A 21,565-nucleotide genomic window follows, 5' to 3' on the forward strand; every position below is an offset into this window, starting at 1 on the left:
ATCACATGGAACATTAGGCAAAAAGCGTGACAACAGAGAGGATTCCTGTCGAAGGTTGCTGAGCGGACATGCGCTTTTTCGTGCATATTTCAAGGCTCTCCTCTATCTCCACCGATTCCCTGAGGTTGCAAGGCATCGATGATGCAAAGCTGACCATCAGTTCTCTTATCACCAGCGGATTGTTAGCAGCAAATTCTTTACCAGCTGAGGTAGGTCATTTTCACCAGCTTTTGGGCTGGGACCAAAAGTGGAAAATTTCTGGACTTTTGCAGTACTTTCCGTTGTGAAAATTGTCCGTTTTTTAACTTTAACGTCTGTCCGTTCTGGGTTAGTTTGTAATATTTGTGGAAGTTGGTGGAAATTTGTGGAAATTTCAATTTGTTAGCTGATTGAAACACTGGATCCTAATTCAAGGGATTAGCATGCCAAGCGGACGCATCCGTCTGAAATGGGATAATTTGTTGGCTTACAATCCTAAAACGAACACTGTTCCATCGATTAAAATCAAATCTTGATCATAGCAACCGTTTTCATTCGCTTACAGGCCAGTTTTTGAATCCAAGTGATCCAGGTGGAAAAGTGGAAAATTCGGAGGCCATTGGAAAAGCAGTGGGAGCTGCGTTGGTGCGTGAGTGTGCGTGTGGAAAGCTTCGCTCGCTAGCTGTGTGAGTGTGGAAGCGCAACACTTGGTTCTCTCACCTCTCCGGTGACGGGAGCAAGCCAAGAGCACAAATATTTCCTCCCCCGGGGTGACAGCGCGTGATAAGAAAGCCCCGACAATATCAGTAGGCAAAACTATCCAAAACAACAACTCCACCACCATATCCACCACCCCCTTTCCTGAGTAACCAGTTCGCAGAAAAGCTACTAAGATTGCAACAGGTTTGTTTATGTTTGCCTGCAACTCTCGGTGAGAGTGGACGCTAAAAATAACCCAATAAATGGCGTTATGATGTCATTCAGTTCATCAGTTCTTAGCGTTCGTTGCGTTGTTGGCATGGCTACCTGGAAATCCCATTTTCTTTTTTTTTACCCTTCTGTTTGACCCGAATCGAAAAAGGGAAACTGTTTTATCCGTAGCCTACTCAGACGACGTAATGAGAAATTGATGGAACCAGACACCAATCGGCCTCATTCGGTCGGATGGAAAATTGCTCGATGGCTCTTTAATAGATTCAATTATAATATCTTCTTTTTTTTTGTTGTTCGTAGCAATAGAAATAACAGCTATGCCTGAAGTGTTGCCACTTTCTGGCATGGCTGATGCCGAGCCGGACCTGTCGACGTTCGAGAACAAGTCCGGTCTGGCGGAGGACATGAAGTTCCTCGCCTCGATGCCGGAGCTATGCGATGTCACATTTCTGGTGGGCGAAACCCGGGAGCCGGTTTGCGCGGTAAAAGCCGTCCTGGCAGCACGGTCCCGTGTCTTTCAAAAGATGCTCTACCAGGCACCGTCTCCTCAGCGCAAGAAAGAACCACCTCCAAGGGAGAACAAGTTGCGTCTGTTTTTGAAACGATCCTCGGAACCGTTGCTGAACTTACAGAATGCTGCCCAGCAGGTAAGTTTTGATAAGTTTATCAAACTTAAAACATGTTATTATTTGAGCAGATGTCTTTTAAATCATGAAAAGTTTATGCACTAATCATCGAATGAAAACTTGAATATGATTTTAAGAGTAGATTAAAAAAAGGATTAAACAAATTTCGAATTTTAATTTAACTGTGCGATTGTACATAAACGAAGTCAGGATTTGCTAAAACTTAAAGCTTTTTATCCAGCAAAAAAAAATGCATACCAAGAACGCATCCATTTGATCCTGTACATAAAATCATTCAAAGCTACGTACGTGTTGTGAGTGTAGTGTTTGAAAAAATTTCATCATTGTCCACTTTTCCAATTCCCCCTTCTTTCCATATCTTTTTTGGTGCAACGAATCACGAAATAATTGTTGTCAATAAATCAAAAAATTAAAAACCACTGTCACTTTTGTCACAAATAATTCACCGTCGCCAAAAACACTAGCGAAGTGGCTTCAATCAGCAGCTGGCGCCAATCGCTGAGGTAAAGAGAACCTTGAAAACGGAAAATCCGGACTGTCCTATGTAGTGCTTTGCTTTCCTCCTAGTCGATGGTGTGATACTATTTAAAGGGACTGACATACTTACTTCTAACACTATTCTGTGGTTGATTGTATGCGCTGTATTCTTATTTATTGTGTAGATAAATACTTATATTTGTTATTACTATTCTGATCAAAAATAACTCCAAAACAGTTACTTCTTAGATTCTTTGAATTTCACCTCTCTTCTTGAATGTTTGTTGCACGCTATGAGCACAAAGTTTGAATGAGAAAAATCGTAATGAATGAAGGCAATATTTACAAACATTTTAATTTTGTCGCACCTCTTAACGGAAGCCCTTATGTAGAGATTTTTTTCGAATTATAACGGATTTAAAAGGAAATACAGGAATCTCCCGTCCACCCACTGGACTATCTTTCATCAAATTGAACTGATTTTTTCGAATATGATTAAAATCAACCATAAACTTGTCACGCGGAGAATCGGAAGAACTCAAAATTAAGTCTTTTGTACTCACAACTAGTCGAAATAGAGTTCTTTGCGATGTATACAAATATCCCGTTGGTTCCACTCTTCTCTCCTCAGACTGCAGCTGATCTTCTCATCCGAATCACATTGAAATTATGTGGTAGGAACACAAAAGAGAACAATAAATCATTCAGCACGAATAACACTTCACTAGCTTTGGAATTATCATCTGGCTAGTGGAGGCTATTCCGCTTGTATATGACCTCCTTGGTTGACTCGATGTATGGAGCAAGGAGAGAGGATTCCTGAAATTTTATGAATCCCGGGATTCGGGAATACAACATTAGGATTTCTCGGGACTTCTCGGGATTCGGGAATTTCCGATTGAAGTAGTACAAACTAAACAACGATTTAATTTAATTATTATTTTATCGCATATCAGATAACAACTACAAGATGAACTTTTAATCCTTGCTTCAAGTTAAATATGTCTGTTGACTTTTGCTGATATCACTTTGGCTAATTTTAATTCATGAAATGCGACTTAAGGAAACACAACATTTTGATGATGATGAGAAAACTCGCTCACTTTCGGTCGAAGTTGGCCTAACGCTTTTCAAAGCTTTGAAAAGCTTCTCGATGTTGGGAGAAAGTTTTACATGTAGCTCATTCAATGCAAATTCTTTTTGGATTATTTCTGGCAATGTCAGTGTTACTTGTACTAGGTACCTTGCGTTTAGAAGTGTGTTCATCAATGCACTGAGTAAATTTTTCTCTAAGTACATCAACCTTCACTTTTGACTCTGTGTGCACTTCTTCTGTTATTCGGAGACGAGCCAGCCAACGGCTCCTTAATAAAAAAAAACTTCTTCTGTCCGTTAGAAAGATGTCTCCGGAACGGGATGATTCGATGAAGATAAGTTATTCTCATCACTTGTCAAGTCGATTACTCTTGATGCTACCGATTTGGCCATTTTCAGAATTTGAGTCCGAGATGCCAGTAGAAGTTCATTTGTTCCGGTACAATCCTTGTTCCGCAGAAAACGAAGCAAAGATACAAGTTCAACGTTGCGTCTTTCAGAGATTCGCGTGACCACCGCTTGAAAAACCGTTTTCCGATGTGATTTGTTTGGTCCTTGAGAGTACTGATGAGGAAATGTAGGGTTCCTTCAGCTTGGAGGAGATCTGCGTTACGGCTTGATAAAGAAGCAAAACGAACTGTGATTGTACCATAGAGGTAACTCTAAGACTAGAAGGTCCCGCAGAAACGAGCTCAACTTTTTGGCTCAGCTCTGGTACTATCTTCGGTCCCAAGCTAATCGGTGCACCCCTCGAAACATAATAAAATCCACGAACCCCTCATTTTATCTGTCAAACTTTCATAGCGAATCAAAACAAACATAGTGTAGTACTGGAATTTATACTAGAATGGGATACATTAATCGATTTGCTTGGGACCAATAGGCTAGTCAAGTAGTGAGCCAATTTAAAATCGTTAGTTTCGTATTGATTGTTGATTGTACTGCTTCTATGTCATCCTCTTTGACCGAGAGATACTTGAGATTTTGCTCACCGAGAGTTATTTGGACACATGAGTGTACTAGCAAAATTCATCAGAACTGAAATCAGTATACTGCATATTTATAAAGGACGTTGGAAACAGCCATATAAAGGTTGTTGCAGGTAATCTGTTGGAGAACCAAACTCGAGCATCACTTTCGCATCATCTGTGGTTGACCCAATGACATCTGCGCTGGTCAAATTGAATTCTGCCAATTTCTCCTGAATCAAATCAACCATACGTTCAAGACCCCTCTATTCGAGCCAATCCAAGATTGAAAGTCCTTCCATCTGCACAATGTAAGTTAACATTCAGATATCTCCTGTTTTTGAGACTAGTCCACTCGTATAGAGTGAGACTGAACTTATAAGCACGGCGAGTTTCAATCTGCTCGATAACCTGTTTTCAAATCAAAACAAACATATTGATCATTGTATTTATTTAAAACACTGTTACATTTTACGTGCTTTTTGGCATCTTCATGGAAGTTCCGAATCAGATTCATCACGTTTTTCCTACCAGTGGGCGATTAACGAATGAAAGTACTTTTATCGACCCCAGCGATCGAGAATTCATCAACAGCAGCGAGCCTCGCAACTATCTCAGATTGTTCTATGCGTTTTAGGTAGCCTGACAAAACTTGATTGTTTTGCTTGTTTTCAAGTCTTTCAAAGAGCTCGGTTGATGCTGGGATTCTGATGGTCGTTTCAAGTTTATGTTATGAGTTGATTCGAGATGTCGATTCAGTCCGGATTAACTGCATCCCTTGCAATTCAGCTCCTTCACACAACGAAAACACATTGCCTTGTCTGCCGTGGTAAAATGCTTCAAACCTTCTAAGGAATTAAAATCTTTTCTCTTACTAGATGAAATCTGCAAAACTTACGATTTTATCGACCCTATTTTCGAAAATTTGCATTGTTATAGCAGCAAGTTGAAGAATTCCTCCATTAACACGTAAATAACTTCGAGCATTGATTAGGTTTTGAAATGAAATATTCCCAGTGACAATGACCCAACTAATATTTTCAGCTTTATAAGCCAACTTTGCCAGCGTTTTGCTGTACAAACAGAAGCTAGAAAAATATTTTTGGAGAGCGTTTACTCAACTTATAAACGCTTATGTCGCTTATATGCAAGATGCAAGATGCAACTTTTGGCTGCAAAACAAAGCTAATAAAGCAAATATATTACTTATTTGGTGGCTTCAATTAAACCAACCACTCTTGCTGAATAACATAAACATCAAAAGTGCCTTTTCAACAACTTAACAACCTGTACTCAACTAATAAACGGTAAAAATGTAAATGAATCATTAAACAATGACGATGTTCCTTAAAAAGTAAAAAAAATCTCCTTAAAATAGATCGGGTTGCTCCTTAAATGATTGATCAAAATACGTTAAAAATCTTAAAATGCTCAATAAATATTTAAAGTACGCTCCCTAAAATAGAGACAACTGCACATTAAGCATTTGAAAATGCTCCTTAGTATGCACCGCTTTGCACCATTTTGAAGTGTAATTGTAACATATATCATCGGAAAAGCTGCTGTAGAAAGGTTAATAAGTACCATGAAATCAGCTGAAATGTTCAGTAAATCATTGAGTGCATTTGTGCATTTTTACTGAACATTTCAGCTCTATTTTAGGGAGCGTACTTTAAATATTTACTGAGCATTTTAAGATTTTTAACGTATTTTGGTCAATCATTTAAGGAGCAATTCGATCTATTTTAAGGAGATTTTTTTTACTTATTAAGGATAATTTCATCTGTTTTATTGAGCAAAAGTAGGGCTGCCCTAATAAACTGTGTTAGCGCTACTTCGGAAGCCATTTTACTGTCAACTAAATAGGTTTATTTTTAGACGTGTGCAGTTTTTCTTTACAAAGCTGAATTAACTAGTCGAGAAAAGTGATTAATGTGCACTATTTTAAAGCCTCTACTCAGCGATCTTGTTGAAGAAGGGCATCTATTTTGGCGTACGTCAGTTCATAGTGTTGGCGTAGCGAAGTTGGTAGCATCAAGGTTCGCCAATGGTGTCGTCTCGAGCAGGGGTTGAAACAGTTGACGTTTTTTACTACACTCGCTTCGTTGTCGTACGCGACAGTCTGTTTGTATTCGAACACTCGTGCTCTACCGTCGTCTCTCTCACACAACACGAGCGGTAGAATAACATTCGAGCTAAAAGAAAATAATCAAAATAGCTATCATATGACATGTGTGATTTCGTTGTAATTCCTCAATTTGGTGTAAATCAAACCATTTCTGATCAGAAATATTATTACTAGGACATCATTGCTTGCTATTTTCAGAATTCACACAAGCACACCATCAGCAGCTCGTATTATGAGAAAAACTAAAATACATACATTCGTGACGGTCTTCGGCGACAGTGTCGTATGACAGAGCCTGTCATACGACATTTTAGTTTGGTACTGTACTATGATAGCTTGTTTTGCAAGTGTCGGAGACAAAGGCAGTCAATTATCACAGAAAATGTGTCGACTACCGTGACCGCTTACAAGACTGGTCTCGAGTTCGATTCCAGGTTCCGGTACAGTGTAAATGATTTGGTGGTGTGCTTATAACTAATTTCGATTTATTTGATTCGCAGTAAAATAAACTTGATAAATTCCCTCAACAAAAAAAAAATCGTAAACAATATTAATATATAATATACATATATAATAGTTTGTCAAGAAGCAACTGTGTAGTGATTATTGGATAATCGGGTAAGCGCATTTCAAGTTCACACGCAACTAAACAGCAGGATAAAAGCTGTATAGAAGTGTAAATAGATATGCAATAAGAGCTTGTCCCAACCGTCACAACAGTCATAAGTAGCTGACTAAGTTCGCCAGATTTGCTTGTATAGAGGTTGAGTAAAGGTTTCCTCATATTGTATAACATTTGAATACAGCTTGAGACTGAATAAATGAAATGAGTAAAGCGTTTACGTCGTGAAAATTGTTAGTTGGGACATCAACAAACTATAATGACAGAGCTGATAGTAGAACCTCTCCAATTTGAATCAATATTTAACGTAGAGTCTGTTTAATCCGGTTATGTGGTAAATTATAACAATTATCAAACAAATTAAAATTATAAGCGCCCGCATAGAAAATAATCAAAAAGAGTGCATAACAACCTATTCGGGTTATCATCCCAACAATATTAAACTGAACATTGCATTAGGTCCTAAGTAACATTGACAGATTCTCTTCGTCGACTTTCTCTTTGTATCCCCACGACCATGTAAAGACATTCTCAGGTATTTTCAGCACACAGAACGATAAAAGAAGCATCTAATATGACAAACACAACAAAAAAGGTTATGCGCTCAAGTTATTAACGAAAGATAAAGTCGGTGAAGAGAAGCGATAAATGTTACTTAGGACCTAATGCAATGTTCAGCTTGATATGTGGTAATGTAGATCAATTTGTGGTATCGTTGATGTATGGTCCTCGTTTATTAGAGCGATAACTTGCATTTCACGGGAAATGTGGGGGAAAATCCCGAGAATCGTGAATGGTGCAGACATGCTTGCATAGACCTAGGAAGAATTAAAGTTTAATATTACTTATCAAATTATTTTACTTCTTTTTTTTTAATTTACTATACACTTTCTTCCGTACGGCTTTAACTTCGAATTTCACTAATTAAAACGTTCTACAGCAGCCGACGAAGCCGAACTAACATGGCGCACGTTACATTTTTTTTTTAAATCTTTATTTAAGAGATTTTTAGCCATAGGTTAGTTCATCTCTAGGCGCACGTTACAAATTTTCATCTAAAATCATGATTTCAGATACTGTCAAAGCTCAGAAAACTAAACAACTCAAAATCGAGCATCAAAGTAAAAGTAACTGTTTTGGTTTTACTTCAAGATTAAGTTGAATGTACTTATCAATGATAATAGAATTGTATCCAAAACAGTATTGTTAGAGGAGAACTTATTTTTAAGTACTTTCTCTATGTAAATTTGGGGTTCTTTCGTTTCTCCGTGCACCTACAGAAAACGAGCTGTTCGAAAGATTCCTGTAACTCACCCCACTCAAAAGCTCTTCAATATTTACACTTTCTGCACGGCGAAAAATAAATTTTAATATTACATCCAAGAGGATGTAAAATCTCGAGTCGAAAATCTCATGTAATTTATATGGCCACAAAAATAAACAAATACAGTAAAAGCAGCGTAATGTCAGTTCATGCACTGTATTTATGATATTTTTTTCCTTTTTGACAAGTAATATTGAACCATATTTTCGACGCGATTGAAGTGCATCCACATTGATGTGCCATTAAAATTATTTTTTTGCTGTGTACGGTCCAAAGCCTTGTCCAGTAAAATTTGACTTTTTAACATAAACAAATTTTCTTGCTTTGGAATTGTCATCTGTAAGGAGGTTCGCGTCTAGTGCTTTCCCAGGAACCATTCGTGGCCACTAGCTTCCGCCCTCTAAGCTTGGGCGTATCAAGCGAGGCATCCTTCAAATTGTTCGCAATCTCCGACACCGGCGAGAGACCACTTTCCACTTTTGCAAGCGGAAAACTTGCTGGTTCCCGGCAACGTCGGACACCGAATCATCACCAAAACTCGCGACGGACACATTAACAGCACTTTCCCGGGCTGATTCGCCAACCGGACCGGGTTCAAACTCGCCCACAGTGACGAGACTATCGACTACACGCCGAAAGTTTGGCATCCGAATTCGGATTACCGGGCTCTGGGGGGCAATCCACTATAGCACAATTTAATGAACACTTAAAACTCAACTACAGCACCAACAAATGATTTTTAATGGAAAAAATGCCAAATCCGAGGAAGAAAAACACGCAGCAAAAATATGCACGTTAGATTTCAAGCACGGCTTACTGCGATCTCGGGCAGGACAGTACATCTGTAAGATTTTTTCAAGTTTTAAGGAGCATTCACTCTACCGATTACATACTTGTGCTTGCATACATTTATCTATATCAGTTTATAATTTTGATGTCAAAATGTGTGGTGGTGATGAAAATTATTCTAATGAGTGCTTGATCATTGGTGATATATAGGTGAGAGAACCTTTTTTTCTCATGGTCACATGATGGCCGTGATATTTACCAGCAGTGGCCATGGAATTTTCTTCTAAATATTCTTTTCTCTTCATCTTATCTTAATTGTTTTTTGGAATTATCTCCAGAATACGATTTCTTCAATATCCTTCTCGGAATTCCTTTCTGAATCTACCTCAGTATTCCTTTAAAATTATCTTCAGAATACCCTTTCGTCTTGATCAACACCTGACTTTCACTGCACATTTCGACAACGGCAAATGCGCTTGCAAAACCATACTGAATCTTCTCCATTCTATCGCTGGACGGCCTCCCCAGATAGTAACCGATCCACCGGCTCCGCTTTGTCAGAGCAATTCTCGAGTCACGTCTTTTCTATGGCATCGAAATCATGTGTCTCTCCCGCAATCTGCTAATCTCCAAACACGTATCGAGCAGCTATCCGGATTTGTTTTGGTCATCTTCCGTCCACTCCATCCGAGAGCGGAAAGCTTCCATTTGACCAACTGACCACACATATTATATGTAATAAGTTTCACCGAGAAGACAGGAGCCGGGGGTTGGGACCGGCCCAGACTCTTAATTGACGTGGCAATTAAGTAGAAGTTTAGGGCAGGACCGAATTCCCCCGCACCAGTGAAATCGGTAGCAGAACTTAAACGAACCGTATTCCGTATTCCGTATTCCGAGCCGTCGGAATGGCTCCGCAGCCCGTGGGCGTATTGTTATAGGAATTACAGACTCTTAAATGTTTGTATACCACCTGCTACCGGACCAGTACTCCGTCTTTCCCACAGACCAATCGTGGTTTTCACAAATTCCGTCAGTGTGGTCGCAGCCCCCGGGCTGGAAGTTTCCAAGTATCCCTGGATCCAGGGTATTCAGAAATAAACACACAAGAACACCGTTTTTATCTTGATCCCTGGACACTGCGGTGTCCGCGGGAATATAGAGGCCGACACCCTGGCAGCTTCCGGACGAGAAGTTCTTATGTACACCCGGGAGGTCCCATCGGGTTTCAAAGGTGATCTGGGACTCCTGGTAGGCCGATTGGCTTCGCTCAGGGGATACTTTCATCCGAAAGATCAAGCGAGACACACATAGGTCTAATCGTGTTGTCTCGCCTAAGAACTGGCACACCAACATTTCCCATAACTTCTCCGGGAACTGACCTTTCCGCAGGATATGCGACATCTGCCATGTCTCACACAGGATAGAGCACATCATATGCCACTGTCTACAATATGAGAGGCCCCACGAATTTTATGACATACCGGAAAGTATCAGAGATGCCTTTAGTGAGAATCCGACCAGAACCGCGGCATTAATCGATTTTATCCGAGAAGTTGGACTACTGGAAAACACCTAACCCATTGAGTCCGATCGAATTTTGTACAACCTCACAAAGACCAACCTTAGCTTCGCACCTGAAAACGAACATGGATGACCGACAATATCTGACCTACTTTATATTTCTTATATAATTATATAATTATATAATGTCTTGTACAAACGAATGATTTATACGACAACACCACACGAATTATTATAACAACAGCCGGTGAATAGTTATGACAGCAACCACGACAGAAGCAGCTCTGATTTTAGGGAGGGCTCCCACTCTAGTAAGTATGAAATAAACTAGCCCACGGCTGAAAGTCTTTTTTATAAAGAAAACTAACTAGCCACACTCAGAATATCCTTTAAATTCTACTTAAAATTATTATTGAACTTTCATCCGGGATAGAGTTCGTTTATGGTATTTTTACTATATTAGGGGATACACGTGTATTAATGGGATTTTTTTGTTATGTCTTTTCTCGATTCCGATCAAGCTATGTCCTCAACCATGTATATTTCAACAAAGTAGGCAAGCAAACAATCATTATTCTTCTATCACACCGATCGAGCTGTGTTGCAGAAAGAGCTTGTCGTGGTAATAGTAGCAAGCGTTTTGTCTGTATCGTTGGTTGCTTTACGTGTTTGGATTTGCTATCTAAGACTCAACACAAATGTTAAAGCCTCAGAATCTAGGATATTTTCTTGAATCACATTTTTTTAATATTTCTATTAGGTGGTACATACTACGGAGTGTTACCATTTGTTCTTGCTATGTGGTATCCAACAAGAACTCTATTAAGTTCAAAGACTCACAGAACTTCAAGAACTCTCAGAATTACTTTGAACTCATGGAGCTTTTGGAATCTCTAATCTAAAATACTGAGTCTCACAATATTCAGAAAGCTGCGGTACTATAAAATTTAAATTACATAAAATGCTTGCACTCTATTACCAGAGCTTTCAAACATTTTCATGATTACAAATTCAAATATTCGTTATGCATTTCTCTGTACAAAGTCCGAGCCATGTACGCGATGGTACGTACTTCTTGGAAAGTGCAACCTGTAAGAATATATTCATAAATATTGCCCTTTTTAGTCACTTTGAAATTTCAATGAAAATATTCTGAAATCATGATTTTAGTATCATTCCGGTTTGAATCCGTAGTGCTCATTTTTACTGAGATGCTAATTCAAAACAATAAACATTTGTTTCTCCAGTCATAGTCAACGGATCTAGGGATTTTGGATGTGTGACAAATTCATAAATAATACAAATTAATGGCTCGGTGCCCTTATTCTAATGCATGCCACTTAAACCAGTTTTATTGAATGTATCGTAACTATTAATTAGCATTTTCAAACAAATCTACTAGTAGTTTTGCTCACCTAACTCAATCACAGACACCTTCAACGCCTATTTTCCCCATTCTCATACGACGCCTACTGCCGCTGTTGCTATAGCTACTTCACCTTTCAGCCACCCGCAAATGCGACTGCACACTGCATATGTCGTCTATTTTCCACAGAGGTTACTTTGATCATAGTACTAGAGCACTATAATCTATTCTCAAAATAGACTAGCTTAACGGAAACGGATTCTGCCTTCTCCTCACGTACTAATCGAAATCCATTCCACAGCCTGCGGGACAGCAGCACCAGACGCTCATCATTGAAGAATTTGAACCAGACGTTTTCCGTCAGTTGATCGAGTACATCCATACGGGATGTGTCACGCTGCAACCGCGTACCCTTCTCGGGGTGATGAATGCCGCCGACTACTACGGGTTGGAAGAGCTTCGGCGTGCTTGTGGTGGATTCGTCCAATGTTGCATCAACGTGGACACGGTTTGCGCTCTGTTGGCCTCGGCCGAGCGATATATCCAGTATAAATGCACCAAGAGCTTGGTGCAGAAGGTGAGTTGCACGTTGGCAAGATGTGAATATGGAATAATGATGGGAAACGTGTTTTTCAGGTTCTGGAATTTGTGGACGAACATGGCAACGAGGTGCTGAATTTGGGCAGCTTCACTCTACTGCCACAGCACGTGGTTCGTTTGATACTGGCTCGGGAGGAGCTTCGGGCGGATGAGTTTACCAAATTCCAAGCTGCACTAATGTGGAGCAAGAAGTATTGTGACACGAATCAGAACACTCCCCTGAAGGAGGTGATTGGGAACTTTTTGGAGTACATCCAATTCCACAAGATTCCGGCGAATGTGCTGATGAGAGAGGTCCACCCGTTAGGGATTGTGCCGTATTCGATCATTATGAATGCATTGGCGTTCCAGGTGGGTGAATGCTTGTAGTTGTACGGTGGGCTTCCTGTTTCTCAGTAGTCGGATTTTGTTGCAGGCAGACCCAACAAGTGTGGACCCCGGAAAGCTCTCCCCCAACTCCAGTCGAGTAAGGAGGGCACGTCAGTCACATGGTCGTTCGATGTCCGTACAGAGTTCGTTGGACCCATATGGTTCCAACACTACGCTTAGTTCTAGTGGCAGCAGTGATCCAGCTAGTGGACCACCTCATAGCAACTAACAAAGGCTAAACGGCCCCTCCTCTCCAAATCCAGAGTCATCCAGATCCCACCATTCAAAATCTCTCCCAAAGATACGCAAAGCCAAGTCCCAGAGTTTCCGTACCCGACGCAGTCCATCGGAACGTAAAGGCCACGGTTCACCATCGCCGTGGAATTTCAATGCCGAACAGCGCAAAAGTCCCGTCAACAGTTTACAACAGCAGATCCAGCAGCATGTACCCAGGTCACCCGGAAGTGCTTCAGCTCATCTCGAGCACCGAAGTTCTATTAGTTCGCAGAAAAGTCCAGCTCTATCACGCCAAGGAACGCTGCGATCATCCCATCGCCGGAAGAGCAGTTTGGGTGCGTCGCTGAATCTGAATCAGGGACGCCGCAGTCCAAACAGTATGTTAAACGACCGTAGTCCACAGGGACGTAAGAGCCCTAATCTTCTCATTACCGACCAAATGTACACTCAAAGCTTCCAGGTCCATATGGACCGCAAGTCTCCAACTGCCATGTCATTCTCCGGACGACGAAGTCCATCGGGTCTACGAAGTCCATCCGGGCTACGTAGTCCTTCTGGGTTGCGTAGTCCATCCGGATTGCGTAGTCCATCAGGACTTCGAAGCCCTTCTGGCCTGTGCAGCCCTTCCGGACGGCGCAGTCCACTAGGTTTCACTCTACAATCCGAGTATTCTAACGTGCTGCAGGGCCAGACGGAGCGGTTCAGTCCAAATTCACTCAGCAGTCATTCCGCTCAGGATCGTCGAAGTCCCACTATGCACCTTCCACCAGAGCGTAGCCGTAGCCCGATCGGTTTCCACTCTCGCTACAGTGGAAGTTTCTACGGCGACCGCTCAGCACGTACCAGTCCAACAGCACTTAGCAGTATTCCTCCAATAACCATCTCAAATCCATCGGAAACTTACGAGATCGTACAGAAGTCGATGGAATCGGAGCGTAGTCCGCTGAAACCGGATGCTCCAGCAATACCAATGTCTACCTCTTCCCAAAAGTTACAAGGTGCCGGGGCCACTACACCTGGATCGGCCACTTCGAGTACGACTGCTCCGGAGAAAAAGGAGAAGACAAGCGTTATGAAGGAAATCCTAGCGTTCGTAAGGAAACCCTCCAAGAAGGTTACCACGAGAACGAGCAAGTTTGCAGCTGCCTTCTCCAGGGCCGATTCCAACACGGGAGCTCCACTGCTGCGACAGAGCACATTTTCCAGCATCCAGAATTCGTCGAGTTGCGCTGGCCGCAACGCAATAACTAAGCAAATGTCGGAGATAGGATTTGAACCAATTATGACCTCACTGAAGCTGAAGGGTATGGGCTCGAGGATTTCGTTGAGATCGCTGCGAAAATTCAGCAGTGATAAAAAGGATAAAAAATCGAGTGGCGATGAGATCAGTGATGTTGAGAGTAGCGATGGAGGAAAAATCTCATCTGAAGTCAGCAATCCGTTGGAGATTCCATTCGAGCTGGACAATGTGAAATTTGAAAAGGTTGGCGAGTCGTATATCAAGCACGATCAGATCACGGAGGAAGAAAGTCCTCGTGGATCACAGGAAAGTGAGGAAACCGATGATGGAAAGTTGAAGATTACGCCGGTAAGTGAAATCAAGAAGTCACTGGAAGCACTCTTTACCAGGCAGGAACCGATCGATGAAGCGGCGGAAGATGTGCGAAAAGATTCGGAGGCGATTCAGTGCCCGACGTTTGAAATAGAACCACCATCGAGGCGGGCATCGTTCGACCCACCTCGTTCACCGTATCTAGAGAATCTGAGAAGTTTGAGCGAAACCGATCACGAAGGAACTCATCACAGCCGGCTGGATTCCGGTGGGGATAGTTTTGAACTGGTCGATACCACCGATCGACGAGGAGAGAGTAGCGTCAGCGATCGCCACTCGTCAATGGATACGAGTTTTGATATCAGTCGATACCAGAGCACTAGCTATGAGGATCAGAATTCGAGTTTCGAGCTAGTTGAGTTGGATAACTCGCAACGGACATCGGTGAAGGATGATAAGATTTCTCCATTTGATATCAGGAAATCCTCGATCGAACTAGTTGATGCGGAGACTTTTCAGAGACCGTATCCGGATGGTCGTAAGTCATCACTGGAGACTCACTTTGATTTAGCTGAAGGTTACCAACCGACCAGTCCACGCAGTGCGTTCACGGTTATTCCCAAGGCTCGTAAGCAAATATCCGAACCTGGTCGCAATCGTGATTACAAAGGAGGCATGAAGACCCACTACTCCGCTCCTCACCGTGCCAAGTCACCCCTCTCGAATCAGACGTCGTCCAACTACAGTTCCCGGGATAGTTACGATTCGATCTTCGAATCGATGCCTCATTGCGATGTTCGCAGTCCGTTCTCGGAACGAGACTCTAAGCAACATTTTCAGCTGCCACGCAAGACCTCCAACGAGTCTTCCTCGCGCTTTCTCTGTACCGATAAACGTTGTGCCTCAATCTTTGAACCTCGCCCGGCTCGCCTCTCCTCCACGCATCTGGACACGTCCAGCGGTAGCGAGTTCGAGCCTCCCTCTCCTCGACGGGCGGCCAGCGCTTCGCCCAAGCATACCTTCACCTTCCGGATCGTGTTGAAGAAGGTGGACAGCTCGCCGGATGCCATCTGCCCGTCGGCTGAACGACGCAATCGGGAGAAGGTGGACAAAAACAAACGACGTGACAGCCGCCGTAAGAAGCTGCTGGAAATTGGCAAGAGTTTCTAAGTAGGCGGCGGCGTTCGAACGAAGAGAAAATAATGGAGGAGTGAATAAACAAAGCGTAGGAGACACTGGAAACAGTGCACGCTGTGAGAAGAGTTATAGATAGGATCGAAGCAGACACTGTAGCAAGGTGCGTCGGGAGATTATTCTGATGCTTCTTTGTGTCGCGCATTGTTTACATTCGAATGTTTGGATGGATTTACAATACTTATCAAGAGGCGTTTTTCATAGTTCTATTTGTACAAGTGCAACAATCGTTATTCATTGTGTCTCTTCAGTCATTTCCTTCACAAATACTCAATTACATATGCTAGCATTGGGTAAGTTGGTAAGGGAAGTGGTTTGAGGAAGTTAATAGTAAGGCCGAAAGGAATCCACCATCCGCAGCCCTTCCAGCTTATTTCTGCAAAGCATCAAATTCCCCTTATTTATGAACAATCAATATAACACTTTGGTAACTGTAAGACAATTTCAACATAATCTTCAATATAAATGAGTAGTGAGTACTCGATTCACCCTAGAAAAATATGAAAAGTTCCAAATCTGGACAGAAATCAATATTATAACAGCTCTAGCCATATAAAGCTCACTTCAGTCCTAGTACCTACCAGAATAATGACACAGTTTTATCCTAAAAAATAAATTCCCTTACGATAAACAATATAAACATTCTAAAACTAGAAATTTCGGCAAAAGAATGCATATGCAAATAACAGTTTTAAATTAATTCATGCACTCACAAACAAAAGCCTTAAAGGCATCGTGTTCAAATTACACTCATAAATACCGGTAAGAAAAACAATAGTGAAATAATGAATTCATGAATCAATGTACTTTACTTAAGCGAAGCAAACATTAGTTATTTTCCCCAAAAAGTAATACACAAATACAAACAAAACGGCTGTTCTCTGAGGTTAAAAAATAAACAATTGAATTTACAAGATTTTAAACGAAATGTTGAATAGAAAGAGTGCACCGAGTTGTGAAAGTGGAATAGTTTCATCTATGAAGATTCAATCTTTGACACAATTATTATGGATATTGTATTTTATTAGTTAATGGCGGACCAGTTGAGGTGTGAAAATAGCAACATAGGGAAGGAAGGAGATTCTTATATCACTTTGTTCACACTTTCTTTCAAACGCTGACAGATGACATAGGCGTCAGGCACGTGTTACTCTGGCTCAAAAAATTACAAGAGAGCTACTTTGATGGTTTCTATATATAGTTTCGTTTCTATTCAGTGGAGAAAATGCAAGGGATCAAAATTGAAAGCAAGCTTTCATCGGAACCACTAACAATCAAATCAAGCAAAACTGTCAAACGGTAAACACAAATATCAAACCTTAATCAATCAAAAAAGTCTACACTCTGATTTCGATTCGCACGGAAATATACCACCCACCCACACGACAGTGGGTGATCGTGGTAGTATTTTCGTCGAACAAAAATGCTGGACAATGGGGCCGTATTGAAAAAATAGCTAACTTTAGTAGCCTACAGTTTAAATAATAATAAAAAAAATCATGTCAAACACGCATACCCACCCATATAACCCTTTCTATAAAGGCTAGAACATAATTTAAATAACCAAAATGCGCAACGCAATGGGGTGATGTTTGTTTTCAATGTCTATCAATAATCTAAGTATCTATAAACACTATCTGTTGCTACGAAATCTCACTCCTTTCCCAATCATAAACAAGACACATGGAGTTTTTTTTTTTAAATTACGGCAGGTTTTGGCCGAAGGGTCTCATAATGTTATGAAATTTTGACCACAGATTTCCTTAATCCGACAAAGATTTTTCCCTGGGGGCCACATTTTGAAACATTTATGTAGATGGAATATCGAAGCAACGCGTTAATTTTTCCATTGAATCAGAATGTGCCAGTGTACCAAAACGTCAAATCCCATAAGTACCAGAACGTGAAAATAATTTCAGTTCTCTGCACAGTATTCTTTGTACGATGCTTGGTTCATGAGTTATTAACTTTCAAAGTACGTGATGCCCGGAATAAATCGCCCCGTATAACCATAAACTCTACTCTGTGGGCAAAATTTCAGAAAATTCTGAGATCTATCAGCCTATTTTGTCCGATAGTGAAAAAAAAAATCCCCAAACGCAAAGCATCAAGTCAAATGCAAAGCCTTCTCCAATCAAACCCATATGTGCCAAAAACCAAACTGAATCCATTGATTGATGTTCCGTTATCTCTCAGAAAGGTGAAACTCCATTAATCAAAATCAGCTATACACAATTTTGAGAACGTCATCTCGAATTTGTCAAGGACGCAGTTAGTCCGTATTATTACAAACATATACTCCTGACTCTCAAGCAAACCGCTATGAACTTACAATATATTGTTGTTGAACCGAACTTGAACCTTATTTACAACGTAAAACGAATACGAGAGAATGAAAGCAAAGCGAACGCTAAACTGACTAATGTACCGTTAAAGTGACGTTTATTCTACACATGAAGTACACAAATAAAAAGTGAAAATTTATCAACGGATATAAAACTACCAGTGGAGAGATTCTGAACTTGGTGAGAGATGATAAACCAAAACATAATCAAATTATTTCCAGAAAATCAATAAAATTATTATTCCGCTCACACACACATCCATTATTCGGTGTATGTTGATTGAATAAAAACTTTAAAAGGAACAGTTGATTAAGTTTTATTTGTTTGTTAATTTATTAATTATGTTATTTTATTTGAGAAAGCCTTGGTTCTTTGGTTGACAGTCTTGTAGCGACCATGGGGATATTACCAGCCACATTTTGAAACCTTCATGTTGATGCAGTATCGAAGCAACCTGTTAATTTTGTCATTGAATCATAATATGCCACTGTACTAAAACGTCAAATCCCATACACGGTTAGAAAAAAGTACCCAAAAGTAAGTTATTTTCACTCATCTCGGCACTATAGTGCAGGAACCCAAAAATAGGTAAAGCGGGTCAAAGTAGTTTTCATTTACTTGTGTGCAATTCGTATGGAATTTTCCACTAGCTTTCAACGCAAAAGTAAGTTAGTTGTACCCAACAGTAGGTAAATATGATTATACTCAACGTTGGGTTCCCACACTTTACTACCCCTGTTGGGTGGTTTTGCTCCTCCGTTTTTGACAACATTAGAAGGAGAAAACGAGACAAACTAGTCAAAAGTAGGTAAAAGTGAACTGGCCGTTGGGTACTTTTTTCTTACCGTGTAGGTACCAGAATATCAAAACCGAATACATGTTGGATTCATACTAAGCATAAGGGGTTGACAAATGTAAAATACCCCGGGCACTGACACAGTACATGAACGATCTAACTAAAAATTTAGATGGATTTTACTCAAAATCGTAGAAAGTGAGGGTACTCATTGAGTGAGTAAAATTTTCTTTGAACATGGGTAATAGAATGATCGAGAACATCATATGGCCATCTAACGCACCATCATAAACATGATGAAAAACTGTCCGCTCATACAGGAGAAAATACTACACTTCTCAAGGAACCGAAAATATCGGAAACCCTAACCATAGTTCAAACGACCGTAATTCCGTTGAAAATGTACCTGTAATCATCCTTAATTCGGTCATGAAATCCTGCACTTGTTGTTGTTGTTGTTGTTGTTGTTGTTGTTGTTGTTGTTGTTGTTGTTGTTGTTGTTGTTGTTGTTGTTGTTGTTGTTGTTGTTGTTGTTGTTGTTGTTGTTGTTGTTGTTGTTGTTGTTGTTGTTGTTGTTGTTGTTGTTGTTGTTGTTGTTGTTGTTGTTGTTGTTGTTGTTGTTGTTGTTGTTGTTGTTGTTGTTGTTGTTGTTGTTGTTGTTGTTGTTGTTGTTGTTGTTGTTGTTGTTGTTGTTGTTGTTGTTGTTGTTGTTGTTGTTGTTGTTGTTGTTGTTGTTGTTGTTGTTGTTGTTGTTGTTGTTGTTGTTGTTGTTGTTGTTGTTGTTGTTGTTGTTGTTGTTGTTGTTGTTGTTGTTGTTGTTGTTGTTGTTGTTGTTGTTGTTGTTGTTGTTGTTGTTGTTGTTGTTGTTGTTGTTGTTGTTGTTGTTGTTGTTGTTGTTGTTGTTGTTGTTGTTGTTGTTGTTGTTGTTGTTGTTGTTGTTGTTGTTGTTGTTGTTGTTGTTGTTGTTGTTGTTGTTGTTGTTGTTGTTGTTGTTGTTGTTGTTGTTGTTGTTGTTGTTGTTGTTGTTGTTGTTGTTGTTGTTGTTGTTGTTGTTGTTGTTGTTGTTGTTGTTGTTGTTGTTGTTGTTGTTGTTGTTGTTGTTGTTGTTGTTGTTGTTGTTGTTGTTGTTGTTGTTGTTGTTGTTGTTGTTGTTGTTGTTGTTGTTGTTGTTGTTGTTGTTGTTGTTGTTGTTGTTGTTGTTGTTGTTGTTGTTGTTGTTGTTGTTGTTGTTGTTGTTGTTGTTGTTGTTGTTGTTGTTGTTGTTGTTGTTGTTGTTGTTGTTGTTGTTGTTGTTGTTGTTGTTGTTGTTGTTGTTGTTGTTGTTGTTGTTGTTGTTGTTGTTGTTGTTGTTGTTGTTGTTGTTGTTGTTGTTGTTGTTGTTGTTGTTGTTGTTGTTGTTGTTGTTGTTGTTGTTGTTGTTGTTGTTGTTGTTGTTGTTGTTGTTGTTGTTGTTGTTGTTGTTGTTGTTGTTGTTGTTGTTGTTGTTGTTGTTGTTGTTGTTGTTGTTGTTGTTGTTGTTGTTGTTGTTGTTGTTGTTGTTGTTGTTGTTGTTGTTGTTGTTGTTGTTGTTGTTGTTGTTGTTGTTGTTGTTGTTGTTGTTGTTGTTGTTGTTGTTGTTGTTGTTGTTGTTGTTGTTGTTGTTGTTGTTGTTGTTGTTGTTGTTGTTGTTGTTGTTGTTGTTGTTGTTGTTGTTGTTGTTGTTGTTGTTGTAGTTGTTGTTGTTGTTGTTGTTATAGTTGTTGTTGTTGTTGTTGTTGTTGTTGTTGTTGTTGTTGTTGTTATTGTTGTTGCTGTTGTTGTTGTTGTTTTTTTTATTTTTTTTTTTATTTTTTTAAGTTTCTTTTTCAGTAAAGCCAGTAGCGTCACTATTGAAAATTACACAAAAGTTCAACTGTTGCAATGGTGATCAAAATTATCTCCGGTTTTCTGCAAAAAAAAATGATCCTACACAGATAAAAATTCTGAATTTTAATAGTGATGTAAACATTCATTCACGTCAACTTGTATTTAATTTTACGCTACCAAGCAACTTGTATACAATGTTGTTTACAACAATGGGCTTTTGGATACAATTATATTTGCTATATTTGCTAAATTGCATGAAATGTCTCAGAACTTTACATGATATATAATGTAGACTTATATGATATGTGACGCTCCATTTATGTACATCATGTTGAACAGAAATTTACACTACTTTTTCGAACTGTGTACGTCAAACCTACGGTCGTGTCTTGGATACAACCTATTAGTTTTTTTTTTTATCTAAATGCTATATCGTCTGGAAGATAAATGAAGTCTCAGAGTGATATTTTTTCAGCAAAACGATACTCTGGAATATGATGTACCTATATCGAGACCTATATGCAATAGATCAGCCTTCTTCAACTACCCCCTGACGAAAATAGGTAAAGAAGTGCCGAAGCCGTTGTTTCCCCGGCTCCACAATTCTTAAAATGGGGTTCGCGAACTCCCACTAAGCGGAAAGCACATGAAAAGAAGCGATGTTGAGCGAGCCTGACCAATTAAGAACCGATGCCCTACTCATTTGATTGATTTAGCTGTCACTGTCGATGTCCATTGGAACGTTATCTGTGAGCTACAAATACTGCCAAAGGTG

General features: G+C 40.1%; 1 protein-coding gene across 2 annotated transcripts; it reads left to right on the top strand.

Moving 5' to 3' along the window:
- Positions 1 to 155: 155 nt before the first annotated feature.
- gprs lies at positions 156 to 18,447 on the top strand. Of its 2 annotated transcripts, none has more exons than XM_065226964.1 (7): positions 156 to 209; positions 545 to 882; positions 1,213 to 1,559; positions 12,154 to 12,429; positions 12,489 to 12,803; positions 12,868 to 12,935; positions 13,095 to 18,447. In XM_065226964.1, the coding sequence occupies exons 3-7, from the start codon at positions 1,230 to 1,232 to the stop codon at positions 15,778 to 15,780; spliced, it is 3,675 nt and encodes a 1,224-aa protein (XP_065083036.1). In that variant the 5' UTR covers positions 156 to 209; positions 545 to 882; positions 1,213 to 1,229; the 3' UTR covers positions 15,781 to 18,447. The 2 variants fall into 2 exon arrangements, with proteins under 2 accessions (XP_065083036.1, XP_065083035.1); XM_065226963.1 differs by adding an exon at positions 2,024 to 2,062 and having other exon boundaries at positions 12,868 to 13,155.
- The last annotated feature ends 3,118 nt before the right edge of the window (positions 18,448 to 21,565 follow it).

This window comes from Ochlerotatus camptorhynchus, unplaced genomic scaffold, assembly GCF_037179485.1.
Source record: "Ochlerotatus camptorhynchus isolate MF236.1 unplaced genomic scaffold, CSIRO-AGI_Acam_v1.1 ptg000265l, whole genome shotgun sequence".
NCBI classification, from domain to species: domain Eukaryota; kingdom Metazoa; phylum Arthropoda; class Insecta; order Diptera; family Culicidae; genus Ochlerotatus; species Ochlerotatus camptorhynchus.